Here is a 27,344-nt window from a genome sequence, read left to right on the forward strand (position 1 = left end):
ATAGCCAGAAAACAATGAAAAGTGCTCAGTGTCATTACTTATCAGGGAAATGCAAATTAAAACCACAATGAAATATCACTATATCTCTACTAATAGGCAAAAAATCAAAAAGTCTGACAGTACCAAGAGTTGGTGAAAATATGAAGTATAAAATAATGAATCCATTTTTAAAATATTTTGGCATTATCTATTAAAATTGAAGATCTGGGGCCGGCCCGTGGCGCACTTGGGAGAGTGCTGCGCTGGGAGCGCAGCGACGCTCCCACCGCGGGTTCGGATCCTATATAGGAATGGCCGGTGCGCTCACTGGCTGAGTGCGGTGTGGGCGACACCAATCCAAGGGTTGAGATTCCCTTACCGGTCACGAAAAAGACAAAAAAAATAAATAAATAAAAATAAAAAAATAAAATTGAAGATCTGAATACTTTATGACCCACTCCTAGCCAATACCACTGATTCTACTCCTAGATATATATTTTAGAAAAACTCACACACAGGGCACCTGTTGAATTTTGACCGCTGCATTGTTGTTAATAGTCAGAAGCTGTAAACAATCCAAATGTCTACCAATCATTTAGGATGGCTAAATCAAATAGGTAACTTAAAACAATCCAAATGTCTCACAATAATATAATGAATAAATAAATTTTGGTATACTCATGGTATGCAATAGGAAACTACACAGCAAAGACTACATGAAAGAAACAACATGAATAAATCTCAGAAACATAGTGTTGGAGCAAGAATATTTGTATAATCCATTTAGAAGAGTTAAAAAATAGGAAAACGAATATATTGCTTAGGAGAGTTTACAGAGGTAGTAAAAAGAATAAAGAAACAAAGGGAAACGATTATCCCAAAACTTTGTTCAATTATTCAACAAACTATAGATATATTTACGTACTTTTTTCTAGCTGGCCAGTACGCAGATCTGAACCCTTGACATGTACTTTTCTATGTTAACGTATTATATTTCACAACCCCAAATTTAAAAGGTATACCTTATGAATTTATACAATCAACAACAGTTATGCCTATTGAGCATAAGGTGCTTATTGAGCACTTAATATATGCCAGATAAAGAAAAGCTCAAAAAATGGTTCCTGTGGTTTAAAGGATCACAACCACTTGAGCAGACAAGAATCAATCAGTAAACACTATAAGGTTAAATAGTGGCGTAATAAATTATCACACTGTCAAGTGCATCGGGTGTCCTGGAAAGATGTTTTAGTCCGTTTCGTGTTGCTATAACAGAAATACCTGAGACTGGCTAATTTATAAAGAAGAGAGGTTTATTTGGCTTACGATTCTGGGACAGCTGCATCTGGCATGGGCCTAAGGCTGCTTCTACGCATGGTGGAAAGTGGCAGGGAGCCAGTGGGTACAAGCAGATCACATGGCAAGAGGAAGCAAGGGAGAGAGAGAGAAGGTGCCAGGGTCTTTTTAAGCAACGAGCTCTCCCGGGAACTAATAGAGTGAGAACTCACTCATTAATCCCCCCTCCCCCAGGGAGAGCATTAATCCATTCATCAGGGATCCACCCCCATGACTCAATCAGTTTCCAACACTGCCACATTGGGGATCAAATTTCTACATGAGTTTTGGAGGGGACAACACATCCAAACTCCATCAAAAGATAACCATGTTCTGATATTCTGAGTTCAGTCAGGATAGAAACATAAATAAAACTTACTGCTGATGGGCTTCTTATCTATTCTTAGGAAAGCACAACAGCAAGATCACTATCAGAGATGCGATTTTTAAATAACAATGTTTATCTTTTTTAACTGGTAGAAAAAATTGCAAATCCCATAAAAGCAGGCCATTGAAAATTTCTCAAATATGAGTTCAACAATAAGAGCAAATTTATCATTCTCTGTTGAAGCTGTAGCTACCTCTGAGTATTCAAATAGGTTATACAATATTCTTTTACACATGGGAAGATTGAAGTAATTAATCTAGAACTCATGTAACTTTTCCAAGAGAAAAGCAAGGACAGTGTAGCTAAAACATAATGAGGAGGAGAATGGTAGGAAGTAATACTTGAAAGATAGAAACCAGGTTATGTAAGAGTCTTGTAGGCTATGATGAAGACTGGATTTTATCTGGAGGGTAAACAGGAAACCATTAGAGTTGAGAACAGGGCACTGACATGATCAGACCTGAATTTTAGAACATTTCAGGCCGCAATGTATAAAACTGATTCTGGGGAAATAAAAAGAGAAGCGGGGAGATTAGAGTATTACAGTGGTCAGGCAAATACGAGGGTACTTTAAAAAGTTTGTGGAAAAATAGAATTAAAAGATAATATAAATCTTTCCATGAACTTTTTTGGGGGGTAAGTGGGCAGCTGGTCAGTATGGGGATCCAAATCCATGACCTTGTGTTATAAGGCTAGGTTCTAACCAACTGAGCTAACCTCCCAGCCCTGCATGAACTTTTTGAAGTAGCCTCATATATCTGCATATGTACTGATGGACTGGATGTGGAGTGTGAAAGAAAGAGAGGTATCAAGGATGACTGAAGTTCTGTCCTGAGCCACTGGGTGAATGGTGATTACCACGTACTGATGGCAAACCCTGGGATAGAAACAGATCAGGAGGTGAGGAAATCAAAGAGTTTGGTTTACACATGTTAAGTTTTTTTGTTGTTTTTTTTTAAAGGTAACCGGCAAGGGGATATTAACCCTTGACTTGGTGTTGTCAGCATCACGCTCACCCAGTGAGCTAACCAGCCATCCCTATATGGGATCCGAACCCGTGGCCTTGGTGTTATCGGCACCACACTCTCCCGAGTGAGCCACAGGCCGGCCCTACACATGTTAAGTTTGAATACTATATTAATACAGTCCGTTTATGTTCCTTATAACAAAGTACACAGAACTGGGTGATTGATAAAGAAAATGAAATTTATTGCTTACAGTTTCTGAGGCTGTGAAATCCAAAGTCCAAGGAACACATCTGGTGGTGGCAACAATGACCCAGGGATCTCACACTGCAAGATGGTGGAAGCAGAGAGAAAGACAGACTCTCCTCTTCTTTTAAAGCCCTCAGACACACACCCCTGACCACCATTTTTAATCAATTCACTACTGCACAGTCATACGATCCAATTACCTTTTCAAGGCTCCACCTTTCAATCACCATAATAGGATCTCCCACCCTCTTAACAGTCACAGTGGGGGCTAAGTTTCTAATACATAAAACTTGCGGGACACAATTCAAACTTCAGTGAGTTTTGGGGGGACATAATTCAATCCACTATATCCTGTCCCTGGCCCCCCAAAACTCATGTCCTTTTCACATGCAAATACATTCATTTCATCCCCAATGTCTTGATTTGTTTGAACTCAAAGTCCAAAGTTCAAAGTCCCATCTATGAAATCAATAAAGTCATCTACTTCCAAGATACCATGGTGGGACAAACATATGGTAACATATTCCCATTCCAAAAGGGAGAAATAGGCCAAAAGAAAGGGGTAACAGGTCCCAAATAAGTCCAAAACCCAGCAGGGCAGGAATTAAATCTCAAAGCTGGCAAATCATGTACCTTGGCTGCTTGTTCCACCTCCTCTACATGCTGGTGTGGGGGTTGAGTCCCCAAGTCCTCTGGCAGCTCTACTCCTATGGCTTTCCTGGTTGCAGGACACACTTCAGCTCTCGCAGGCTGGTGTTCCACTCTGGTAGCTCCACAGGTCTGGGGTCTCCATGGCAGTCCCACTCTCACTGCTCCACTAGGCATGGCACTATTGGGGTTTCTCTGCTGCAACTCTGAACCCATTCTTCCACTCGATGTTGCTCTAGTGAAGGCTCTACGCAGTGAATCCGCCCCTGAGACAGATCTCTTCCTGGGTCCCCAGGCTTTTCTATACATCTTTTGAAATTGCAGTGGAGGCTCCCAAGCCTTCCCAGCTCTGGCATTCTGTGAGCCTGGCCCAAAGATACTGCAGTGATTGTGGTACCACATGGATGCCACCAAGACTTCCAGCTTGTGTTTTCCAAAGCGGCACGTCCAGCCACACCTGGTACCAATTTACCTACAGCTGGAGTAGCCAAAGCAGCTGGGGTGCTGTTGCTGGAAGTAGTTTCCCCAGGTGGTCCTGGGCAGTGAGCCCATGGAGGGCTTCTCAAGCCTATTCCCCAAGACCATTCTGTCTCCCTAGGTCGTTGGGCCAGGAATGGAAAAGCTGGCCCCAGAGGCTTCTGCAATGCCTTTAGGGCCTTTTTCTCCTCTTGATAATTCCTTTCCTTTGTACTAATCTTCTTAGCTAATGGTCACTGGGCTGCACCACTGCATGCTCTCTGCTTCTCTACCACATGACCAGGCTGCAAATTTTCCAAACCTTTACGCTCTTCTTCCCTTTTAAATTCTGGCTTTACATCATGCCTTTGCCACCATAACTCAGCATAGGCTGTTGCAAGTAGCCATGCAGCTTCCTTAATGATTTGCTGCTTAGAAATTTCTTCCGCCAGGTACTCTGGTTCACAACTCCTAAGTTCCAACTTCCACAAATTCCTGGGGCATGGAAACAATGCAGCCAAATTCCTTGCCAGTTCACAGAAAAGGTGATCTTTTTTTTTTTTTTTTTTTTAAAAGATGAGCGGTAAGGAGATCTTAACCCTTGACTTGGTGTTGTCAGCACCATGCTCACCCAGTGAGCTAACCGGCCATCCCTATGTGGGATCCGAACCCTTGGCCTTGGTGTTATCAGCACCGCACTCTCCCGAGTGAGCCACAGGGCCGGCCTGAAAAGGTGATCTTTGCTGCCCCAGTTTCCAAAAACCTCCTTATTTCTTTCCAAGGCCTCCTTAGAACAGTCTTTACAGTCCATATTACTATCAACATTCTGTTTGCCACCATGTAACCAGTCTCGAAGACAGTCCAAACTTTCTCTTGTCTTTTTGTCTTCTGAGTCCTCCAAACTCCTCCAACCTTTGCCTAACACCCAGTTCCAAAGCTGCATCCACATTTCCAAGTACTTGTTATAAGCAACACCTCACCTCTCTGGTACCAATATTTTGTATTAGTCCATTTATGTTGCTTATAATAAAGTACATGGTACTGGGTGATTTATAAAGAAAATGAAATTTATTGCTTACAGTTTTTGAGGCTGTGAAATCCAAAGTCCAAGGAACACATCTGGTGGGGGCAACAATGACCCAGGGATCTCACACTGCAAGATGGTGGAAGCAGAGAGAAAGACAGACTCTCCTCTTCTTTTAAAGCCTTCAGAAAAACACCCCTGACCACCATTTTTAATCCATTCACTACTGCACAGACCTACAACCCAATCACCTTTTCAAGGCTCCACCTTTCAGTTACCATAATAGGATCTCCCACCCTCTTAACAGTCACAGTGGGGGCTAAGTTTCTAATACATAAAACTTGCGGGACACAATTCAAGCTTCAGTGAGTTTGGGGGGACACAATTCAATTCACTACGAGTACACATTGACATCCAAGTGAAGTTCAAATAGACAGCTGTATACAAGTGTACGTCAAAAAGTTCATGAAAAATACAATTAAAAGACAACACAAATCTTTCTACGAATTTTTTGAACTACCTTTATATATAAGTCTGGAGTTCAGGGGAGTGATGAACATATAAATTTGAGAGTCATCAGTATATAGATAGTATTTAAAGGCATAAGACTAGAAGATATCACCAAGAGAGTAAATGTAGAGAGTAGTCATATCCGACATATCTGAACTGACTCATGAGACATTTATTAGAGGTTTGAAAGAGAAAGAGGATCCTGTAAAAAACAAAACAAAACAAACCACCAAGAAGCAACTGCCAGTGAAGTAAGAAGAAACCAGGGAGTCCATTAATCCAGAAGCTCGCCCCCTAAAAGAGGTGGGGGGGGGAGTGTATTAATTATGCCTTTTTTATTTTCTTGTATTTCTGATGCTTTGACATCTGGGGTTTTGCTGATCCTGGAGATACTACCCCTCCCAAGATTTTCCACTTCCTAGACACAGTAAACAACTTGCCTTAGGGTGGGCCTTTTTTTTTTTTCCTTTTTGTCTTTTTTACTGACCAGCAACGGGATCGCAACCCTCGGTGTCGCACCCGCACCACGCTCAGCCAGTGAGCAGGAACCGGTCTCCACATGGGATCCGAACCCTTGGCGGGAGCGCCACCGCACTCCCTAACGGCGCACTCTCCAGTGCGCCGCTGGGCCGGCCCTAGGGTGGGCCTTTTATATACAAACTAAACAATCCAGAACCCATATACCACCACCTCCTTTATTCAGCTATTAAGACTCCAGGCCACTATTCCCCTGCTCTAATCATACCTGGACCAGGTACCAGACAATTAGGAACCATCCCCATGCCCCAGAGTCTGGGGAAATCATTAAAACTAGCCAATCCTAAGCTATTTACCCTGGCTAGCCCGTTTCTTCTTGCATAAACCACAATCTCCCTGTGCCTCCTAACAGGCCTTGATACTTTCTTTTATGCCTTCCTGTGACAAGATGTGCACCCTTCTCTTGGGAACTATAACAAACTATATTTTTATAACAATCTTTTTTTTTTTTTTTTGGCGGGGTGCAGCTGGCTTGTATGTGGATCCAAACCCGTGACCTTGGTGTTATAAGGCTGCATGCTAACCAACTGAGCTAACCAGCCAGCCTACAAACTGTCTTTGTTTTTTTTTTTTTTGTCTTTTTCCGTGTCCGGCATCAGATCGCAACCCTCAGTGTCGCCCCCGTACTGGACCGGGGACCGGCAACGGGATCGCAACCCTTGGCGTTGCTCCCGCGCCTCGCTCAGCCAGTGAGCGGGAACCGGTCTGTATGTGGGATCCGAACCCTCGGGCGGGAGCGCCGCCGCGCTTCCCAAGCGGCGCACTATCCAGTGTGCCACCGCAAACTGTCTTTGTTAACGACACTTGTCTACTGATCTGTTGGCCCGTTATCTGAATAATAATAAAATCTACATTTTAAAACGGGAGCACTTCAAGAAGTAGGAAGCAATGTGTTAAATTGTTGGGCCCATTTTTAGGAGCAAACATTATCTGTGAGCCACATGGTGCCTATGGGTGGAGGATGAAGATGGTGCCCACGGGAAGTAGGGGAGGCGTAACCCAAGATAGCTCCAAAGGTTTTTATTGGTCCTCCGGTATTTCCGCACTCGTGAACCTTGCGTGATCGCTATGCTCAACATGTTAGTACAAAATCCATGCCCCCCCAAAAAAAAAAAAAAAAAAAAATGGGGCCGGCCCGGTGGCGCACTGCTACAGTACGCCGCTTGGGAGCGCGGTGGCGCTCCCGCCGAGGGTTCGGATCCCACATACAGACCGGTTCCCGCTCACTGGCTGAGCAAGGAGCGGGCGCGACACCGAGGGTTGCGATCCCGTTGCCGGTCCCGGTCCAGTACGGGTGCGACACTGAGGGTTGCGATCCGTTGCCGGACACGAAAAAAGACAAAAAGGGAAAAAAAAAAATCCATGCCCGCGTGATCCTTTAATTGATTGGTTAGTTCATTGAAAGCCCCTACTTGCTTGCTTATATAAATTGCAGTGTAATGGCAATAAAGTGGAACTGCCCTGACAGAACCCCTGCTGCCTCTGAGTGTCTCTTTCATGCAGCTGGGTTGGCGGGCAGCAGGCTCACTTTTCCCCAAGATCCCTCGGTCCCAACACCGGGGGTAATCCTGTCGGCTCCTTCTCCTTCTGGGTCTGCGGGAGGACCCCAGGCACGCCCCCACATTAAATGATTCTGACAGGTTGAGTAAAATGAGGAATGAGAATCGATCCCTGGTATTGGCAATAATGAAGACTTCCGTGACTCTTACAAGAATAGTCTCTGTGGACTAATGGAGATGAAAATCAGACAGTCTGATTGGAGTTGTTTCAATAGAGTTGTTGGTAAATAAAGACAACTCTTTACTTTTCTATCAAGAAGCAGAAAAATGAAGCAATGGCTGGAGGAGGAAAAGAGGTCAACAGAGGGTTTGTTTTTTAAGATGGAGATAACACAGCAACATCTTTTCTAATAGGAATCATTCAGTAGAGAGGGGATAATTGCAAGAACAACACCCTTGTAAAGGGTTAGGGTTTGGTTTGCAGGTGGAGACAATAGAGGTAGAAACAGTTCATCCATAGCAACCGGAGAGAAAAGAAAGTATATGAGCAGAGATGCAATTGATGCCAGAGGAAAGGTCTGGGGGCCTGACAGCAGGCCTCAACCCACCCCATCCTCTTACCAGGTTCTTGACTCCACAAGAAAGAATTGAAGGGCAGAGGCACATTAGAAAGTGAGAACAGGTTTAATATAACAGATAAATACAGGTTCCACAGAAAGAGTATGCCTTGCTCCAGAGACAGGCATACAGACAGCTCCAATTTTAACACAAAAGCAAGAAATACATAAAGTTCAGTAAATTATGAAGGCTGGCTCAAGAGTTGAAACAGAGTAAGGCTAGGCCTGTGAACCAAACCAACTCCATTTTCCCTGCAGAGGATACTTTGTTACTTTTCTCCACTCCTCAGTCATGAGACCCCCCAGGGCAAATGATTACCCTATGGGCTGCCCTGACAAAATAGACTGAGATAAGAGAGGAAACAGATATTTACTGAGTTGCAAACCCCCTTCCCAAGGCTTGTTTTACCATAATAATAAAAGTTACGGATTAACCTTAAGACCCCTTTAGGAATTCCCACCTGCGTACAAAGCATCAAGGTGACTGCTACAGTGATCCTCCTGGGGTGACAATGATGAAGAGCACTGCCATTTTGGACCTACTGAGCATGCAGCCATGACGCAACCAGAAAAAACAGAATGGACCACCTCCAGTGACACTGGCCTGCCACCCCTTTACTCTGTTCCCTATAAAAGACCCTGAACAGCTCCCCTCAGGGGGGCTGGCTTTACTGTTGCTCCCCCCCTTATGCATAAGTCTATCTCCTCTTTTAATAAAGCATTGCTTGCTTCACTGTTGAGTATACTGTTCATTTCTATGACTTTTGAATCTGAGAGCCTAATTTAATCACTGGCAAAAATTGGAAAGCTTTGGGCAGCAGAGAAGACTCTAGCTGCAAGAGGCAGGTGGCCACTGGGACTATTTTGCTCTCATGTCTCTGCTGCTGGTATATCTCTCCTGGAGTCCCTGGCCTAAATTCTGACAAGGCAATGCTTTATTCTCTTTACCTTTCTCTGATTTTCTGAGCCCTCTTCTGCTGTTTGGTTGGATTGTATCCACTACTATGTAGGTGCACCTTGGAGGGCTCCTGGCTATGCTCTGTTTTGTAAAAGAAAATATAACTTTATCATACGCAATTTGCTTTTGTAAAAATGCTTGCTAAAAACGGGAAAACATAACTAATGACATTTTAAGTAAAGCAGCTTCTAAGGGGCTATTGAGAGGTCAGGCGGCACCAGGCACACTAAATTCCAGGAAGAGAATGACCACCTCCCGGTTCCAGGAACTGACCAGTTCCTTATCTAGAGGCCACCTGGCCAGACCCCAGGGAAGATAAATGATTGAGAAATGTGCTGTTCCTTATCGGGGTACCAGCTTGCTAAAGCCTACCCATAAATCTAAAGGCGCCTCAGATATCCAACAACTCATCCTGTCACAAAAGTCTGTCTAAAAAACTGTATAAAAAGTGCTTGTGTTAAGAGCTCGAGGCCACTTCTGTCCTGAAGACGAAGCGACCCCAGCATGCTGGAATAAACTCCTTTTGCTTGATTGCAATGGTCTCTATCTCGTGGTCTTTGTGAAGTGAGCCATTCCGATGTGTGGGATTTGTGCGCGGTGCACAGATCTTACATTTTTGGTGCGTTGGCCGGAAAACGGCTCTCTCTCTGGGACCAGAGACTAGAGAACGGGGGATTGCTCAAGCAGGTACCACCGCGGTTGTCTCTGTCTGTCTGCTGTGTCTGTCTTTGAGTCTTCTGCTGCAAGAGGCAAGTGGCTACTGGGACTATTTTGCTCCCATGTCTCTGCTGCTGGTATATCTCTCCTGGAGTCCCTGGCCTAAATTCTGACAAGGCAATGCTTTATTCTCTTTACCTTTCTCTGATTTTCTGAGCCCTCTTCTGCTGTTTGGTTGGATTGTATCCACTACTATGTAGGTGCACCCTGGAGGGCTCCTGGCTATGCTTTATTTCTGATTTTCTGAGCCCTCTTCTGTTCTGTATAGGTACACCCTGAAGGGTGCCTGGCTATGCTTTGTTTTTCTGATTTAAATCTAGTCAATGCTTTTCTTCTTTATGCTGAAAACAGTGGGAGAACTGCTTTTATCAATTACTGTTAATGAAATAGGTTGGCCCCACCGATTGGGACTAGGCTAAACTGGACCCCACTGCTCCTCTTTCCTCTTTGTTTGTTTGCTTGGTTAGACATTTAGTTGAGTACCGGTAATGTGAATAAACCTTCCAATCCTTGCATCAACCTTTGGACTTTCAGGTCATTTGTTTAATGCGAGAGGGCAAGCTAAGCCTGGCCTGTCGGTAACAGAGTGAGCAGCCACCTGATAAAAGTTAAGTTTCTCACAAAAGTAAAACATACACACCTCAGCCTGCAAAGTGCAGTTTGGCCCAGGATAGTGAGCAGCAACAATTCCCCCTTCTGCCAGGATTTGGCTTTTATTGTTTCTCTATCTAATGAATATCCAATTAAGGAGGTAGTTCCCAGTTATGTAACATAGTCTTGTACATGCTCAATTGGTCTCCTTTTGGGGCATGTTCATTGGTCAATCCTACCACGTGCAATGAACAAATTCAAGAATATTCTGTGTTCTTTAGCACCTCTAATGGAAGGTCACTCAAGGGATAAGCTCCCCTCCATCAAGCACGCCCAATCACTGAATTTGTATAAGCCAGCCCCTTGAGGTTTCAATTTCCCTGTTGGTGCTGGAAATAGACCTATCTAGCAACAGTAACTTTCCTCTAGGGGAGGGCATACAGGAGGGACCCGAAACCTTGGGAAATGGATGACCTGAAACCCAGAGTTATGCCCTGTAACCTAAGTCCAGGGAAACTGAGCACCTCCTATCTCATTCTCCCCTCAGAGATTCCATTCCCTTTATCTTAAGGGAAAATGAAGGGTGAGGGTCTGACTACACAAGTAGACTGGTAGATACAAGAACCAAATAGAAAAATGGGCAAGAGATATGAACTGGTAATTCACAGAAGAGAAAATACAATTGGCCAATAAAGCATGAAAGAAGATGTTCAACCTCACTTATATAGAATACACAAATAAAAATGAGATACTATTTTTACCTATCAGACTGGCAAAAATTAAAAAGATTGATAATATAGACATATATATATAGTGTTGACAAGGGAGTAAAGAAACAGGTATTCTCATCTACTGTTGATGAACACAACTTGATATTATCTATTAAAACTAAAATTGAGCTTAACCACCAACCCAGAAATTTCCCTTCTCAACATACACCGTACTGAAATACTCATAAACATGCATAAGGAGACATATATAAGAATATTCACTGGAACACTGCCTGTAGTAGCAAGAATTTAGAAACAACTTAAATATCTATCAATAAAAGAAAAGTTAAATATATTACACCATATACAATGTATGAAATACTATAAGAAAAATTTTTGAAATGAGGTCTATCTCTATATAATGATTAGTAAAGATCTGCTACACATACTATGAAGTAAAAAAAGGCATATTTTGGAACTCTACAGTAAGATACCAATGATATTTTTTAAAACCCATGTAAAATAAGTATTATGTATATATGTGTGTGTGTGTGTGTGTATATATATACATATATATATATATATCACGTACACACACAAATTCAAGAATAGAAAAAGACCTAGAAGGACACATACCAAATTGTTTGTTTTTTGGTTTTTTGGGTTTTTTTAAAGGATGACCAGTAAGGGGATCTTAAGCCTTGACCTGGTGTTGTCAGCACCATGCTCTCCCAAGTGAGCTAACTGGCCATCCCTATATAGGGATCCGAAACTGTGGCCTTGGTGTTATCAGCACCTCACTCTCCCAAGTGAGTCATGGGCCAGCCCTCCAAATTGTTAATAGTGACTTTCCCTGGAGTTTTCATTAAGAAGTATTTGGGAGGGAGTTAGTCTGTAGTGAAAAGAGACTAACTTCCTGCATTGAATTTTTTGACAATGGCAATGTAGCCATTTATTACTTGTATAATTAAAAATCAGGATTTTAAGTAAGAAGAAAAAAAGTTAAAAACAATACATATCTCAAAAAGTTAGACACAGGGGGCCGGCCCGTGGCTCACTCGGTAGAGTGCGGTGCTGATAACACCAAGGCCCCGGGTTCGGATCCCATACAGGGATGGCCGGTTCGCTCACTGGCTTAGCGTGGTGCTGACAACACCAAGTCAAGGGTTAAGATCCCCTTACCGGTCATCTTTTTAAAAAAAAAAAAAAAGTTAGACACAGAGTTAATATACAACCTAACAATTCTACTCCTAGGCATATACCCAAGAGTAATGAAAACATATGTAGAATGGAGCCAACTAGACTAATAAGGAAAATAAGGCATTTTTATTATTACCTCCAATAGCGTAGACCATCCCTCCCAGAACTGCCACTCCCAGCCCACATCGAGCCTGATGAAGTGAAGACACAGTGGTCCAGTACTGGCTAAAGGTATCAAAACGTTCTACACAGCTGAGGACTCTGCTATCATTCCAACGACCTCCCTGTAACCGAGTATATCCACCTAAACAAAGGAAAGAAAGGAATTACACAGCAAATCTCTTACTGCTAAACATGGAAATAGTAGTAATGAGGAAAATCTAGCCCTCAACATCTTAACATTTAGTATAACCATTATATACAAAGAAATAAATGCTTTAGTGCCTGCCATATACATATATAAATAATATATAAAATATATTAATAATAAATAATGTATAAAATTTATATATATATATATATATATTAAAATACACAAAATAATATATAAAATATATTATTTTTAAATGTGCCAAGTCCTGAATGATTATGGCTTAAATACAATGAGAAAGTTAACCTCAGTGTTTTACCACTGGTCTTTGTTATAACAGAATGTTAGATAAAATATAAATCTAGGCACTACTATCTGTCTCGTTAGGAAGCTTCATTACAACTTCTACTAGTGTCTTTTTGAATTAAAAATAGTGAGTTGAAATTCTTATTTTGACTTCACATTCTATCAGTAAAAAAAATTTTAGCATGTACCCAAAAGCTACATATTTATATATTATATATTTTAAATATACATATTATTACATATGAATTATATTACACATAAAGTATTTACATAAAAAGTACATTATGCAAATAGATCTAGATAATCATTCACTCTCTATATTAAATATTTATAAGGTTTAATGCTTTTTAAAATAAAAATGAAGAGAGGTTTTAATATGTTCCTCTGCTATTCCAATGGATAATCCTACACAACCACACTTTGGAGATCGCTGGTTCCTATCATATTGAATGGCCATCTAAGACACACACTGTGAATAGTTCAAAATTTTAAGACTCATTTTCCTTATTTTTCACTAGAATTCAAATTTTTAACTTTTTTTGTTTTAAAAGATGACTGGCAAGGGGATCTTAACCCTTGACTTGGTGTTGTCAGCACCATGCTCTCCCAAATGAGCTAACTGGCCATCCCTATATAGGGATCCAAATCCGTGGCATTGGTGTTATCAGCACCACACTCTCCCAAGTGAGCCACAGGCCGGCCCCAAATTTTTAACTTTTAAAACAGCATTTCTTTAGTCAGCTTTTTGGTGATAACTAGGTAATCTAAGAATCCAAAGATGTAGATCACAGAATAACAGATGTCAAATGAGTAGCTATTTATTTTAGATGTGTTCACTGTATTTTATAAATGCATTTTATAAATCTATAGCTGTATGCAAAATTATACATACTTTTTGACATAGTCTTTGACATACCTACATATTCTGGCACGTTAAGTAATAACAAAATATTAAAAGGCTTTGATCCTGAAAATAAAGATAATTTCTATTACTTTTTAAAAGGCTCTCACCTACTGCATACAGGTATTTTCTTGCTTTCTTCCGAGGCCGAACCTTAGATGTCTGCAGAAAACTACAAAATTTGTTCTCTTTGGGAGATTTACACACCTCACAGTACTCTTTCAAAAGTGTTTGCAATGCAACACGAAGATTAAAATCAGATACTCCTAAAGCAATATTTAAAAAGACAATGTTTTAGACAGCTTCTTAAATAAAATTGAGAACATGTTTCTATAAAGATACTACACGTTTATCAAGAAATATAAACTTATCATCAAAGAATGGTGTTTGTTTCCTACAATACCAAGTATTATTCTTCTCGTTGCTACTGAAAAATATACTTTCCTTAAATCTATCAAAGATTGTTTTTAAAAATATGCCTCACAATATACAATTAGAAAACACATGTAAGAGTATTTCCAAATAAAGATGGCAAAGTGAAAAAAGATAGTCAAAAATTCTATACTTACAAACTAATAACAAAAGGAATATAAAATTATGTCATAAACTCTTAAAAATATTAAATAAAGCAAGGAACAAAAAATTCTGGTAGAATGAGGACCATCTTTTAAAAGGACCTCAAGTATGATTGGTTAGCTTGTCCCTGATCAAGAGGGCTTTGCTGAGGAGGTGAAATGGGGATGAAAATTAACCTGTTTCCCATTTGCTAAGGTATAAGACCCAGCCCTCCTGAAAGGGCACTATTTTCTAACTTGCACAAAGACACTATAGATGCTAGTAAGGGACTGTCTCTTAACCTTGTCCCTACAACCCTACATCCCAGAAGCAATATTAAGAAGATCAACTAACTAAAGCTTGAGAAATCTCACCAATAACTAATAATTTGAAGAGAGACAGAATGAGCAGTGAAAAGTAGAAATGAGAAAAGTCAAAGAAAGAAACTTTAAAAGTCTTTACAGGACCATCAGTAAAGGTAGAGAGAATCATCAGTGTTTGCTATCTAACAGAACATAGTAATAACCAAAGTCCACGTTAGTGGGATACATCTCTGGCTAGATTAAGTAGGTCCTGATACAAGATCAATAACAGGATCTCAAAAGAGAGAGATCAGAGGCCAAGTTCCCAAGCAAGGACCTCAGCCCTATTAGGTCTCTATTCTTCCACCACACTCATGCCTTAGGCTAGAAAGGAAATATTGAGAACCCTACATATAGCCCTCAAATTTTAGGCTGGAGAAAACAAAGTAGTTACACACTAAGATAGAAAGGGTGTCAAGGAGAATTAGCTATTAACATTATCAGAGCAGAGCTGAAACAGAGCTGTCCATGTTAAGCATGAGCAAGATATCAAGAAATAGCATTACATCTATTAAGCAAATCCCAGGAAAAAGAAGAGAGAAAGATTGAAAAATTCAGTCTGGAAGAAAACATTAGCCACAAACAGAAATAGACTCCCCGTGAGTGCTTCACAAAGCAGAATTTCTTAAAAATACAAATCCAGGGCTGACAGGTTAGCTCAGTTGGTTAGAGCACAGCCTTGTAACACTGAGGTCAAGGGTTTGGATCCCCATATCGGCCAGCCACCAAAAAAAAAAAAAAAAAAAAACATATAAGTCCTGTAAAACAAGGGCTCAAAGACAAAATAAGAAGCACTGCTGAGGAAACAAAGTGAGAATTGAAATGATAGTATTGCAAAGTTAATAAATTAGAAATAGTAAACAGATATGATTGAAAATCAAATTAGCAATTTAGAGGAAAGGCTTGAGAAAACAATTGCGAATAGAGAGAAAAAATATTATTCCATTAGAAGATAATAAATATGGGGCCGGCCTGTGGCTCACTCGGGAGAGTGTGGTACTGATAACACCAAGGCCACGGGTTCGGATCCCACATAGGGATGGCTGGTTCTCTCACTGGCTGAGTGTGGTGCTGACAACACCAAGACAAGGGTTAAGATCCCCTTACTGGTCATCTTTAAAAAAAAAAAAAAGAAGATAATAAATATGAAAGAAAAGTTCCAATAAAAGGATGAAGACTACCAAATGAAACATTAAAAATATTCAGAAATTTCTTACAGGTAAATTTCCTCCAAATGAAGGAAAAATGGCATTTTCAAAAGGAAAGGTATATGATATAATCTAATGGAAAATGACAAACTTCAAGAGAATTCTTTAGTATACAACCAGAAAAAAGGAAGTCATTAAAAAAACTCTCCAAAACAAAAAACACCACTACCCAAAGAGTGCCACACAGAAATAACCAGGTTTAATTAATATTTAGTAAACATTATTCTCGATATCTTTACATAGGTAGGAGGATAGATGATGGATAGATGGATGAAGTCTCACTAAAAGTTAACAAAAGAAGAAACAAACTGAAGCAATAAGTCATTTTAGATAAATGTTTCTTCACCCTAAGAAATAGTCGCTCTCAAACACTCATAGAATCAAGGACAAAAAGATGAAAATCATTAAAAGATGAAATTACAGTTTCATTTTGTGTTTCAATTATAAATAGTATTGACTCTCTTGTTAAGAAAAATGAGATAATTGGCATTTTTATTGAGGTGATTGAACTATGTTTTTAAGTCGTATGTGCTTCTGTGTTGCTTTGCCTCCCACAGATTTGTCAGCCCTTTTCCCCTTGGTGATGGAGCTGCAAAAGATTACTCAAAGCCCATCTCTTCTGAGCAGTGAGAAGCCCCAAAAGGGGTTAATCTCCTGGAACCCCCAACATAGAGGCATTCCTTCCATTTGGGAAATTAACTATGAATTGGGGTTCTCTTCCTGCATTTATTCTCCAGACCGGGAAGTTTCAAGAAGAGAACATAGGTGAGGTTTTTGCTAAGTATAGTTTAACAAGTTTTTCAATAGAAGCTGGTAACATTCAGTAAGACAAGCAAGGTGATGACATTCCGTAATGCAATTTGCAAGAAGTTAAGTCGATCCACCAACAAAAACTTGATCTTAGCAAACATTCTCTTCCTACAGAAATTTCCCAGTATCTTTACATATCAATCAGTAACCTGTCTGTCTTTGAGCCAGCAACCTTGCTGTGTTACAATTCTTTATCTTACAACAGAGACTATAGCCTAGGGAAAATTTCCTGTCTTTTGCAAGGTTAATATTTGAAATTGCAAGGCTCTGAAAAACCAGACCCTGTGAAATACATTTGCTTTATGTATGCTCCCCACTTCTGTATTACCTAAACTTTTTATAATGAACATGTACCATTTAAAAAAAGGAGAGCTGTCAAGGGTTTGAATCTCCATACTGGCCAGCAGACAAAAAAAAAGTTTTAATAAATAAATTAAGTTCAATAAAAAAAGGAAAGTCATTCTCTAAAATGCAATTAATAGATATTTTATCACATATCTAATAATAATAAGTTGCCTGAATTATTCCAGCGGTAAATAAAGAAAAATACACTAGAGGAAAAATCTACACATTTCACATAACACAATTTAATCACTTCAATTAAGTATTTTCCTCCCTCTCTGAATTTTGTGGTAGAATCTCATTTTTTCTGTATAAATTGCCCATATTTTCTCCAATATGACCAAGGAAGAACAGCTTCAAAGTTTAAAAGTATTAAGGTTGCCTTTTTAAAAATTGTCAATTTACTTCTCCCTTGACTCCTTGAAGTTTTTTCCCTAGTGAAAGACTTAGATGATAACCATTGGGCATGCTTAAAAACCAGTGCAAGACTGGAATATTATAATACTAAAAAACTGTAAGAAAATATGCCCCAGGGCCGACCTGTGGCTCATTCGGCAGAGTGCGGTGCTGGTAACACCAAGGCCACGGGTTCAGATCCTGTATAGGGATGGCTGGTTGGCTCACTGGCTGAGCATGGTGCTGACAACACCAAGCCAAGGGTTGAGATCCCCTTACCGGTCATCTTTTTAAAAAAAAAAAAAGAAAGAAAATATGCCCCAATTTTAGGGAATCTTGCCTTGCTCCTAGCAGAGGAACTTTCCTTTAGCACTCTGTATCTGCAGCACTTGGAAAAACCCACTCAACCATGAAAGTCTTTATCCCATTCTTAAATTCTTACATGATTCATGCAAAAGTGTACCTGGATAATTCCTTTCCTTTGTTTTAGCATTTAAATACAGTGGATCCTCATTATTTGTGAATTCCTCATATGCAAATATACTTACCTGCTAAAAGGTATTTACAACACCAAAATTAATACTTGAGGTGCTTTTGCAGTCATTCAAGGAAACGCTCAGAGTAGCAAAAAATCTGAATTACACTTCATGCACTTTCTGGCTGAGGTCAAACTCACTCTGCCTTCTTTTTTTTTTGGCAGCTGAATGGTATGGGGATCCCCTTGACCTTGGTGTTACCAGCACCATGCTCTCCCAAGTGAGCTAACCAGCCAGCCCGACTCTGCCTTCTTATTTCAGCCCTTATACTATAAACAAGTCACGTTTTTCAGCCTATTTAATGTCATGGTTTTTACACTTTTGTGCTTTTTTTCAGTGATTTTGCTGTTTAAAAATGGTCCCCAATCATAGTGCTCAAGTGTTATCTAGCATTCCTAAGTGCAAGAAGGCTGTAAAGTACCTTAAAGAAAAAATGTGTTAGATAAATTTTATTCAGGGATGAGTTATAATGTTGTTGGCCATGAGTTCAACATTAATGAATCAACAATACATATTAAATAAGGTGTTTTTAGAAACACAAATAAAACAAGACTATGTACTGACTAGATGACAAAAATGTTGTGACAAGAGGCCTGCAGGAAGCTAACCCTGTATCTCCCCTAGGAGCAAGGCCTCAGTATTTGCTAAGTCAGTGTTCACAGCAACTTTACAGAACATAACCACTGCAAATAACAATCAACTGAATGTGTATTAATACAAGATGTCTTTCAGAAAAACCTACAAAATTCTATTAGCACTGTTAAGAGTGGGGGAAAAAACTAATAATTCACAATTAAAAATAATTTAATTACGGAATTATACCTTTAATGCTTACTAATGTATTTAATTTGTAATAAGACATTTGTAAGTCATTTACAACCCTAAGTTTCAGTGCATGACAAAAGTAAAAGAATAAAAGAGTTCAAATCTTGAAACCTGGTCTAAAGTAGTTTTTAAAAATACATTTGAGGGCCGGCCCGGTGGCTCACTCGGGAGAGTGCGGTGCTGATAACACCAAGGCCCCGGGTTCGGATCCCATATAGGGATGGCCGGTTGGCTCACTGGCTGAGCGTGGTGCTGACAACACCAAGTCAAGGGTTAAGATCCCCTTACCGGTCATCTTTTAAAAAAAAAAACAAACAAAAAACATTTGAATATTATGACTTTTCTCATATAAAGATAAAAACTATTTTGTACTATGGTGAAAATATTTTCATAAAGAAGTTTAGAATCTAAAGATGATTCAAAGGCTACCGAGAAGCTATGATATTATATTAAGATAAAGTTCATTTTATTTTATTTTATTTATTTATTTTTTTTTTAAAAGATGACCGGTAAGGGGATCTTAACCCTTGACTTGGTGTTGTCAGCACCACGCTCACCCAGTGAGCAACCGGCCATCCCTATATGGGATCTGAACCCGTGGCCTTGGTGTTATCAGCACCGCACTCTCCCAAGTGAGCCACAGGCCGGCCCCATAAAGTTCATTTTATAATGAGAGGACTTATAGGATTTATTGAGTTTGTCTTTTGCATATGCATTTTCCTCAAATGTTAGGTTTTGCTGAATTTTTTAGAGCAGCAAGAGGAAATCTTACACTGAAATAATTAGTACTGACAACAACAGCAGTGGTTGTTAGTTCTGTCAGTAATTTTTTCTATAATACTAATCTCCCTTACTAATTAATCTCAAGAAAGGTACGTAAAGATTTGATTAATATAATCAGGAGAAATATTAAAATACTACTGTCCACCTACAAAACACAAAAGGTTTACCTTATATATATTAATCACTTAATGTCTGTTACTGAATCAAAAAATGAAAACTACCACATTTCAACCAGAGAAAAAGCCACTGGATAGTTAATCAACTAATTTGATATACAGCAAAAAAGTTACCTTCTATATACTTTAAAAGCCTCTGAGGAGGTAATAAAGGGAATCGAATCGGGTCTAAAACTTCCACCATATATTTTCTTCTCTTTCCCAGATCCTTCAGAATCCACTGCATTGTGGCTAAGAAGACTTGGTATTCATCCTCAATGTTAAGCTCTTCACTTCGCAAAATTTTGATCAGCTGATCTTTTGTAAGTGCCAAGAACTCTTCCCCACTATGAACCTCCAAGAAATGAACATGAATGTAGTTCTCTGTGAATTCCAAAAGATCATGGCAGGCAATTTGCTCAGATAACTGAAAGATCCCAATGCAGTTCAGTGGATCAATTTGTCCTTTCAGAAATTCACAGCAAAGAATAACAACTTCAGTCAACTGTAGCATGTCTGCTGCAACAATCAACTCCTGGACATTATTGACACTTATATTCACTACACCTAGGGAAGTATGGAGACAAAATAGCCAATAAAATAAAAACAAACATTAGACTTAATGTATTCAAAAAGTATTATACTTGTTTTTTCTGCTAGCTTAATGTTTGCAGAGTAGGTAGATGCTAAGTAAAAAGGCAACAAAGGGTTTGTGGAAAGAGCATAAAACTTAAATAATAACGATACCTAATACTTATGGGGCACTTACAATAAACCAGACACTGCATTAATTGCTTTACACATTCATTTAATCCTTAATACAATCATAAATGGTAAGGTTTTTTATTTTCTTGTTTTTGTATTAAGGAAACACAATCAAAAAGTTTTAAGTAACTTGTCCCCAAGTCACATGGTTAAAGAAGTTGCAAGGTAGGAACTGACATCAAAGTCCATGATTTTTTTTTTTTCCTTTTTGTCTTTTTTACTGACCGGCAACGGGATCGCAACCCTCAGTGTTGCGCCCGCACCGCGCTCAGCCAGTGAGCGGGAACTGGTCTCCACATGGGATCCGAACCCTCGGCGGGAGTGCCGCCGCGCTCCCAAGCGGCGCACTCTCCAGTGCGCCACCGGGCTGGCCCGACCAAAGTCCATTATTTTAGTGTAAGATTATATCCATGTAACAAATATTTACTGAGGCACTAGGGAGAGTAATGATAGGGTGTCTATCTTTAATTAAGATAAAGTACCATACAATGTTATTTTATTTTATTTTTTTTTAAAGATGACCGGTAAGGGGATCTTAACCCTTGACTTGGTGTTATCAGCACCACGCCCAGCCAGTGAGCGAACTGGCCATCCCTATATGGGATCCGAACCCGGGGCCTTGGTGTTATCAGCACCACGCCCAGCCAGTGAGCGAACTGGCCATCCCTATATGGGATCCGAACCCGGGGCCTTGGTGTTATCAGCAATGCACTCTCCCGAGTGAGCCACCGGGCCGGCCCAGTTAGTTTTTTAATAGTAAGTATAATCAAGAGTCTATAACATATGAGAAGCTATTAAATATTTAAACAATATATGCCATTTTCTTTCCAGAGGGCTTCACTGTCACTTCTCACTGTGTGACAGAGGTGCCAAGATTACTCAGCCCAAATATTAACAGCAATGAGAAGCCCAAAGGGACTACACTGAGAAAACTCCCTCAAGAAGGGAGAAACAAGGCACAGCCCCAAGTCGGTATTTTCTTCAGCTTTTATTCTAAAGAAAAGGAAACACAGGAGAAAAAACAACTTAATCAATCATTTATGAAAGGAATGAAAAGAAATTGGCTATGGGGCATTCTCTGAAAAACATCTTGAGAAACAAAGGAAAGGGAGTGAACCTAGATAAGAAATGACTTTAATGTTCTTATCTAATCTAGCAGAAACTATTTGCTGCTTCCAGCACATGCTGTTTTCAGCACTTGGGTTCTGCATAAGTGCATTTAGGACTTTTGCCCTTGGTGCACTCCTTGTTCTTTGTCAAGCCTATGTGCTCCCACACTTCACTTTCATAATTTACATAATGACTTTAGAGACATCAAATAGCCAATTATATATCAAAGGGGAAAAAGACCCAATTAACTCTCCTACCTAATAAGGATAAACTCTCCATTCGATCTTATACCTTCCCTTTACATTATCCTTTTTATACATTTACTTCACTAAACTATTTGTCTAAAGTTTATGTTCCAGATTAGATTTATAAAGTCTTTTGGGGCAAGGCTTTCCCCCTCTGTATTCCCAATGCCTAACGCACACTAGATGCTCAAAAAATATTTTTAAATGAATGAATGGCCAAAGATAAGAGGAAGAATATGGCTCCTTGAATGTAAATAGGTGGTTTTCCAAAATGAAATCCAACAAGGCGTAAATGGTAGCAGCTACAGAGAAAACTGAGATAAGACTTACTTGAATTAAATGAGAATTCACTACAAATTTGGAGAAGATAAGAGCATGGGTTGTGATGTAAAGGGACTGAAAGACTGCTATTGAATAATGCCAAAAGTAACTCAAGAGTAATAAAAATAATGCCCTACAATTTAACGGGGCTTTATACTTTTACTAAAATTTATCTCATTCAACCTTCATATTAGTTACAAAGTGCTACTATCCCCACTTTATAAATAAGGAAAATGAGGCTCTCACAAGCTCATTTCTATTTTACAAGTACCTAATCTGCATTACCTATAAAGTTACATGAAGCCAAAGACCATGTCTGTATTGTTTACTGACACATCCCCCACGCCTAGCTCAAAAAAAGTATTCAATAGATATTTGTTGAAAGAATGAATGAATGAATGAATGACTAAAGTTTAATGAAATGCCTAGAATCACACAGTCAATTAGTGGCAGAGCTAGATCTCAAACCCAGGTCATTTGATTCCAAGTGAAGTGAAAAAAAATCTAAGGTGAGTGTAGTGGATTGAATTATGTCCCCCCAAAACTTACTGAAGCTTGAATTGTGACTCCCAAGTTTTATGTATTAGAAACTCAGCACCCCCCTCCCACGTGACTGTTAAGAGAGTGGGAAGTCCTATTATAGTAATCAAAAGGTAGGGCCTTGAAGAGGCGATTAGATTGTAGGAACATGCTGTAGTGAATGGATTAAAAATGGTGGTCAGGGGCATGGTTTTGAGGGCTTTAAAAGGAGAGTGCATGAGGAACTGTCTTGCTCTGCTCTCTCTGCTTCCATCATCTTGCAATGTGAGACCCCTGGGTCACTATTGCCACCACCAGATGGACTTTGGACTTCCCAGCCTCAGAAACTATAAGCAATAAATTTTGTTTCCTTTCTAAATCACCCAGTTCCAGGTATTTTGTTATAAGCAACAGAAATGGACTAATACAGAGAAATACGCTTTAAGAATTATGAGAATTGTGAATGGTTAATAAAGAATGTATTACTGGGGCTGGCCCGTGGCTCACTTGGGAGAGCGTGGTGCTGAAAACACCAAGTCCAGGGTTAAGATCCCCTTACCAGTCATCTTTTAACAAAAAAAAAGAAAAAAAAAAAAGAATATATTAATGGTAACCAGTAAATGTGAATGGTTAATAAAGAGTGGCAAATCCAAAGAAGAAATACAGTAACAGATTCTGCTGCCCCCACACGCCAAAGAAGGAAATGCTATTACAATGAAAATGAAAGAACATGTTTTTTAAGAATTGTATCAAACACTACAAATTTCCATGTCCAATAAATACCCAATATTCATTCTCCTGCCCATTGAAAATTTCATTTCTTAGCCTCCCTTGCAGATAGGGATGAACTTTTGACTGAGCGTAGCCAACAGAGAACATAGGCAGCAGTTGTTGGGTAGGGCTACCAAAAAAAAGCTTAAGAAAAGGATAGACTCAGTTGGCAAGCTGTTTTGCCTTTCTCCTTCCTCCTTCCAGTGGCTGGAGTTCAGTGATCATGAGATTAGAAGTGACAAGCTACAGATGGTGCCACAAAATGTTGGAAGAATATGGGGACACTAATGACATTATGAAGCTACCATACCAGCCTTCAGAATGCCTACTATGGATTAACTTTTGTGCATAAATAAACTCTTATCTTGTAAACCATTTTGTATCTATTTCTAGCAGCCAAATTCTGTTCTTAACTGATACCAGTTTTGCCTTAAATGTCTATCCTCTACAATGTAATTTTTCCCCAGATATGCTCAATAGCTTTTATTTCTCTGGGATTTACCACCTTTTATTCCTTTGATGGAAGTGCTAATCACCAACAATATGATGATGATGCCATGAACATTCTCTTTCACTAAATATCCTTTGTTGCTACTATCAGACAACTGAGGCAGAATAGACAACTTCAGGCATTTCTTCTGTTTTTATAGAGTTCAACACTAATTCCATGGATTAATCTATGTTCATTTGTATCTTTCAAATAAAAGAAGCAGGGAGCATGTATGAAGTAGTGTTTTCTCCTTTTTAAAAAAAATTTTTTTTTAAATTTAAGTTTATCTTTTTTTTGGACTCTCATAATTCAACTTGATATGAAATAGTTTAATCAGCTCATACAAGTCATTTTGAATAGTTGGGTCAAAAATCTCTCAATGTTAATTTGCACATAAGCCAATAGACAGAGCTACACTGCTTTTAGTAGATAATCATTGTTTTCTTAAATTATCCAAAAAAGAATATGAAACAACACGGAGAAAAGAAATTACCTTTTGTCATTTTCCAAGTTTAAATACCAGGCATTAAAAAAACAATACTTCATAGGGCTACATAATTATCTCCCACCAAGTAGTGATTTAAGGAGAACACAGAATATTCTCAAAACTAGACCAAATAAACGTAGTCTTTGTTTCCAAACATTTTTTTCCTGATTGTAAGAGTAATATATATTCACTGTGGAAAAAAACTTTAAGACAGAAAGCTATAAAAATAAAAATGAATGGGGCCGGCCCGGTGGCGCACTGGATAGTGCGCCGCTTGGGAAACACGGCGGCGCTCCCACCCGAGGGTTCGGATCCCACATACAGACCAGTTCCCGCTCACTGGCTGAGCGAGGCGCGGGAGCAACACCGAGGGTTGCGATCCCGTTGCCGGTCCCCGGTCCGGTATGGGGGCAACACTGAGGGTTGCGATCCATTGCCGGACACGGAAAAAGACAAAAAGACAAAAAAAATAAATAAATAAAAATGAAAATGAAAATCACACATTCTTCCATTCACATACACTGTATTTCCACTTTAGTATATTTCTTTCAAACCTTTCTTCTATCTGTATTTATGTTGCATATCACATAAGACATATGACTACAGTTTTTGTGCATTTTCTAATGTCATTAAAACTCTTCAAAAACATTTTTAAAATAAAAGGTTTTTTTTTTCCTTTTTGTCTTTTTTCGTGTCCGGCAACGGATCACAACCCTCAGTGTCGCGCCCGTACCGGACCGGGACCGGCAACGGGATCGCAACCCTCGGCGCTGCGCCTGCACCTCGCTCAGCCAGTGAGCAGGAACCGGTCTGTATGTGGGATCCGAACCCTCGGCGGGAGCGCCACCGCACTCCCAAGCGGCGCACTGTAGCAGTGCGCCACCGGGCCGGCCCTAAAATAAAAGTTTTGACTAAAATAATGCATACTGATTATAAACATTTTTGGGGAAAAAACAGAAAAGAAGGGAAGAATAAGGATTTTCTATATTCCATCACCTACAGATAAGCACTATCACCATTCTGGTCTCTTTCTCATGCACAAATACACACAAATGATTTTCCCTTTTTCTTTTTTACAAAACTGGTGTTGTATTTATATCCTAATTTTTTTCATTTACTATATTGTTAACATTCCTCCATGATAGTATATACATACATATTTTTAATCATTTGCAAGATCTAAGAACTATTCCATTATATATACATGTATCATAATTTATTTAACCATATAACCTACTGAAGGACAATTAGATTGTATCCAATTACATGACTTGCTTAACAACGGGGATATATTCTGAGAAATGCATCATTAGGCAATTTCGTTGTTGTGTGAACATTATAAACTATACTTACACAAACCTAGACAGCATAGTGTACTACCCACCAGGTTATATGGTATGTAGTAGCTCAGAGCCTATTGCTCTCACCACTGTTGTATATGGGGTCCATACTTGACTAAAACATCAGTCAGCACATGAACGAATATACTATTATAAATAACGTTAGAATAAAATCCTGGTATGTAAATATTTGCCTTTATCACTAATTCATTGCTTATGCTTTCTAGAAAAGGAGAACTGGATCAAAAGATATGAACTTTTCAAAATCTCATAATAACATGTTGCTGAATTATCTTCTATATAAGTTAGATCTACTTATGTTCCCACAGTTGTGCATGAGCGATTGCAACATTCTTCACTCAAAGCAACAGGCTCATGTAATGTACCTGTGTAAATGAAATCTAGAAGTATCCGAAAGATTTCAGCTTCAATTCCTAGAATCTGTACAATATCTTTTGAAGACTCTTTCATTCCTCCAGTGAACAAAGCTGCAAAGTAAGGACTACTGGCAGCCAAAACCAGTCGATGAACTTTAAAAGTTTCCTTCCCAACTTGTAGCTGCACATCACAGAAATGCTGTCCATTTCTCATTTTATTGATCTGGGACAAGATGAGTTGGGCATGTTTATCTGATGAAAAAGGACTATCACCAGCCTTGGAACTGCCCTCATGGGCCATGATGATGATAGATTAACAAAAAGGACTGTTGCCCATAATCTGCTCCTACCCTGAAAAACAAAATACAAAAGAACAAGCAATGTATTTTTGTATTTAACATGTCTTCTATTCACACACATAGGAAACATTCCCTATACTTACAATTTACTTAGGGACATAAAACACCATGGGAAACAAATAAGGGCTAAATTGTGTGGTACTATTTCTAATATGGTTTCAGAGAAGGGAATAAGTATGTAGTGGGGGCTAAAACAACTGGAGAATGCTTCACAGAAGACTCAGGACCTGAACTGGACACTGAAAGATAACGCATAAATTATATTAAGGTATGAGGAAAGATCATAAGTCTTTCTGGGTGGAGTAAAGTAAATAAGGCACAAAGGCAGAAAGAAGTTTCTGTACACTGCAGTAAGGAAGCACACATCACAGCCAGAATGAACTTTCAAAAAGCAATTGTGATCAGTGCAACTGTCTGATTAAAATCCTCCAATTTCTATACTTCCTTTAGCACATAAAGCCCTTCTGAACTTTCTGTTACAATTCAAGACTCTGTCCAAATAAAACTTCCTCCAGGAACCCTTCCCTGTTCCTCTCTCCTCTGAGTTTGGTGCTTACCCTAAGCTTTTCTATTTCACAGCCTATATCACACTATCTTGTCAGAAACACTAGGACCCTACTCCTAGCGTGTGTGTGCATGCATGCACATGCATGCACACACATACACACACACTCACAGAAAACTCCTT

The 27,344-nt window shown here is 39.4% G+C and overlaps 1 protein-coding gene across 1 annotated transcript in view; it reads right to left on the reverse strand.

Annotated features, from left to right (window-relative positions):
- IPP (intracisternal A particle-promoted polypeptide) overlaps positions 1–26,648 on the reverse strand; it is a 45,079-nt gene extending 18,431 nt beyond the window's left edge. Inside the window, exons 1-4 of the mRNA XM_008574892.1 lie at positions 26,307–26,648; positions 20,008–20,439; positions 14,011–14,166; positions 12,520–12,687 (exon numbers count right to left, since the gene is read on the reverse strand). Of these exons, the coding sequence (XP_008573114.1) occupies positions 12,520–12,687; positions 14,011–14,166; positions 20,008–20,439; positions 26,307–26,598 (1,048 nt within the window). The 5' untranslated portion in view covers positions 26,599–26,648. The remainder of the gene's footprint in view (positions 1–12,519; positions 12,688–14,010; positions 14,167–20,007; positions 20,440–26,306) is intronic.
- Positions 26,649–27,344: the final 696 nt, after the last annotated feature.

Source organism: Galeopterus variegatus, unplaced genomic scaffold (assembly GCF_000696425.1).
Source record: "Galeopterus variegatus unplaced genomic scaffold, G_variegatus-3.0.2 Scaffold1113, whole genome shotgun sequence".
Classification (NCBI taxonomy): Eukaryota; Metazoa; Chordata; class Mammalia; order Dermoptera; family Cynocephalidae; genus Galeopterus; species Galeopterus variegatus.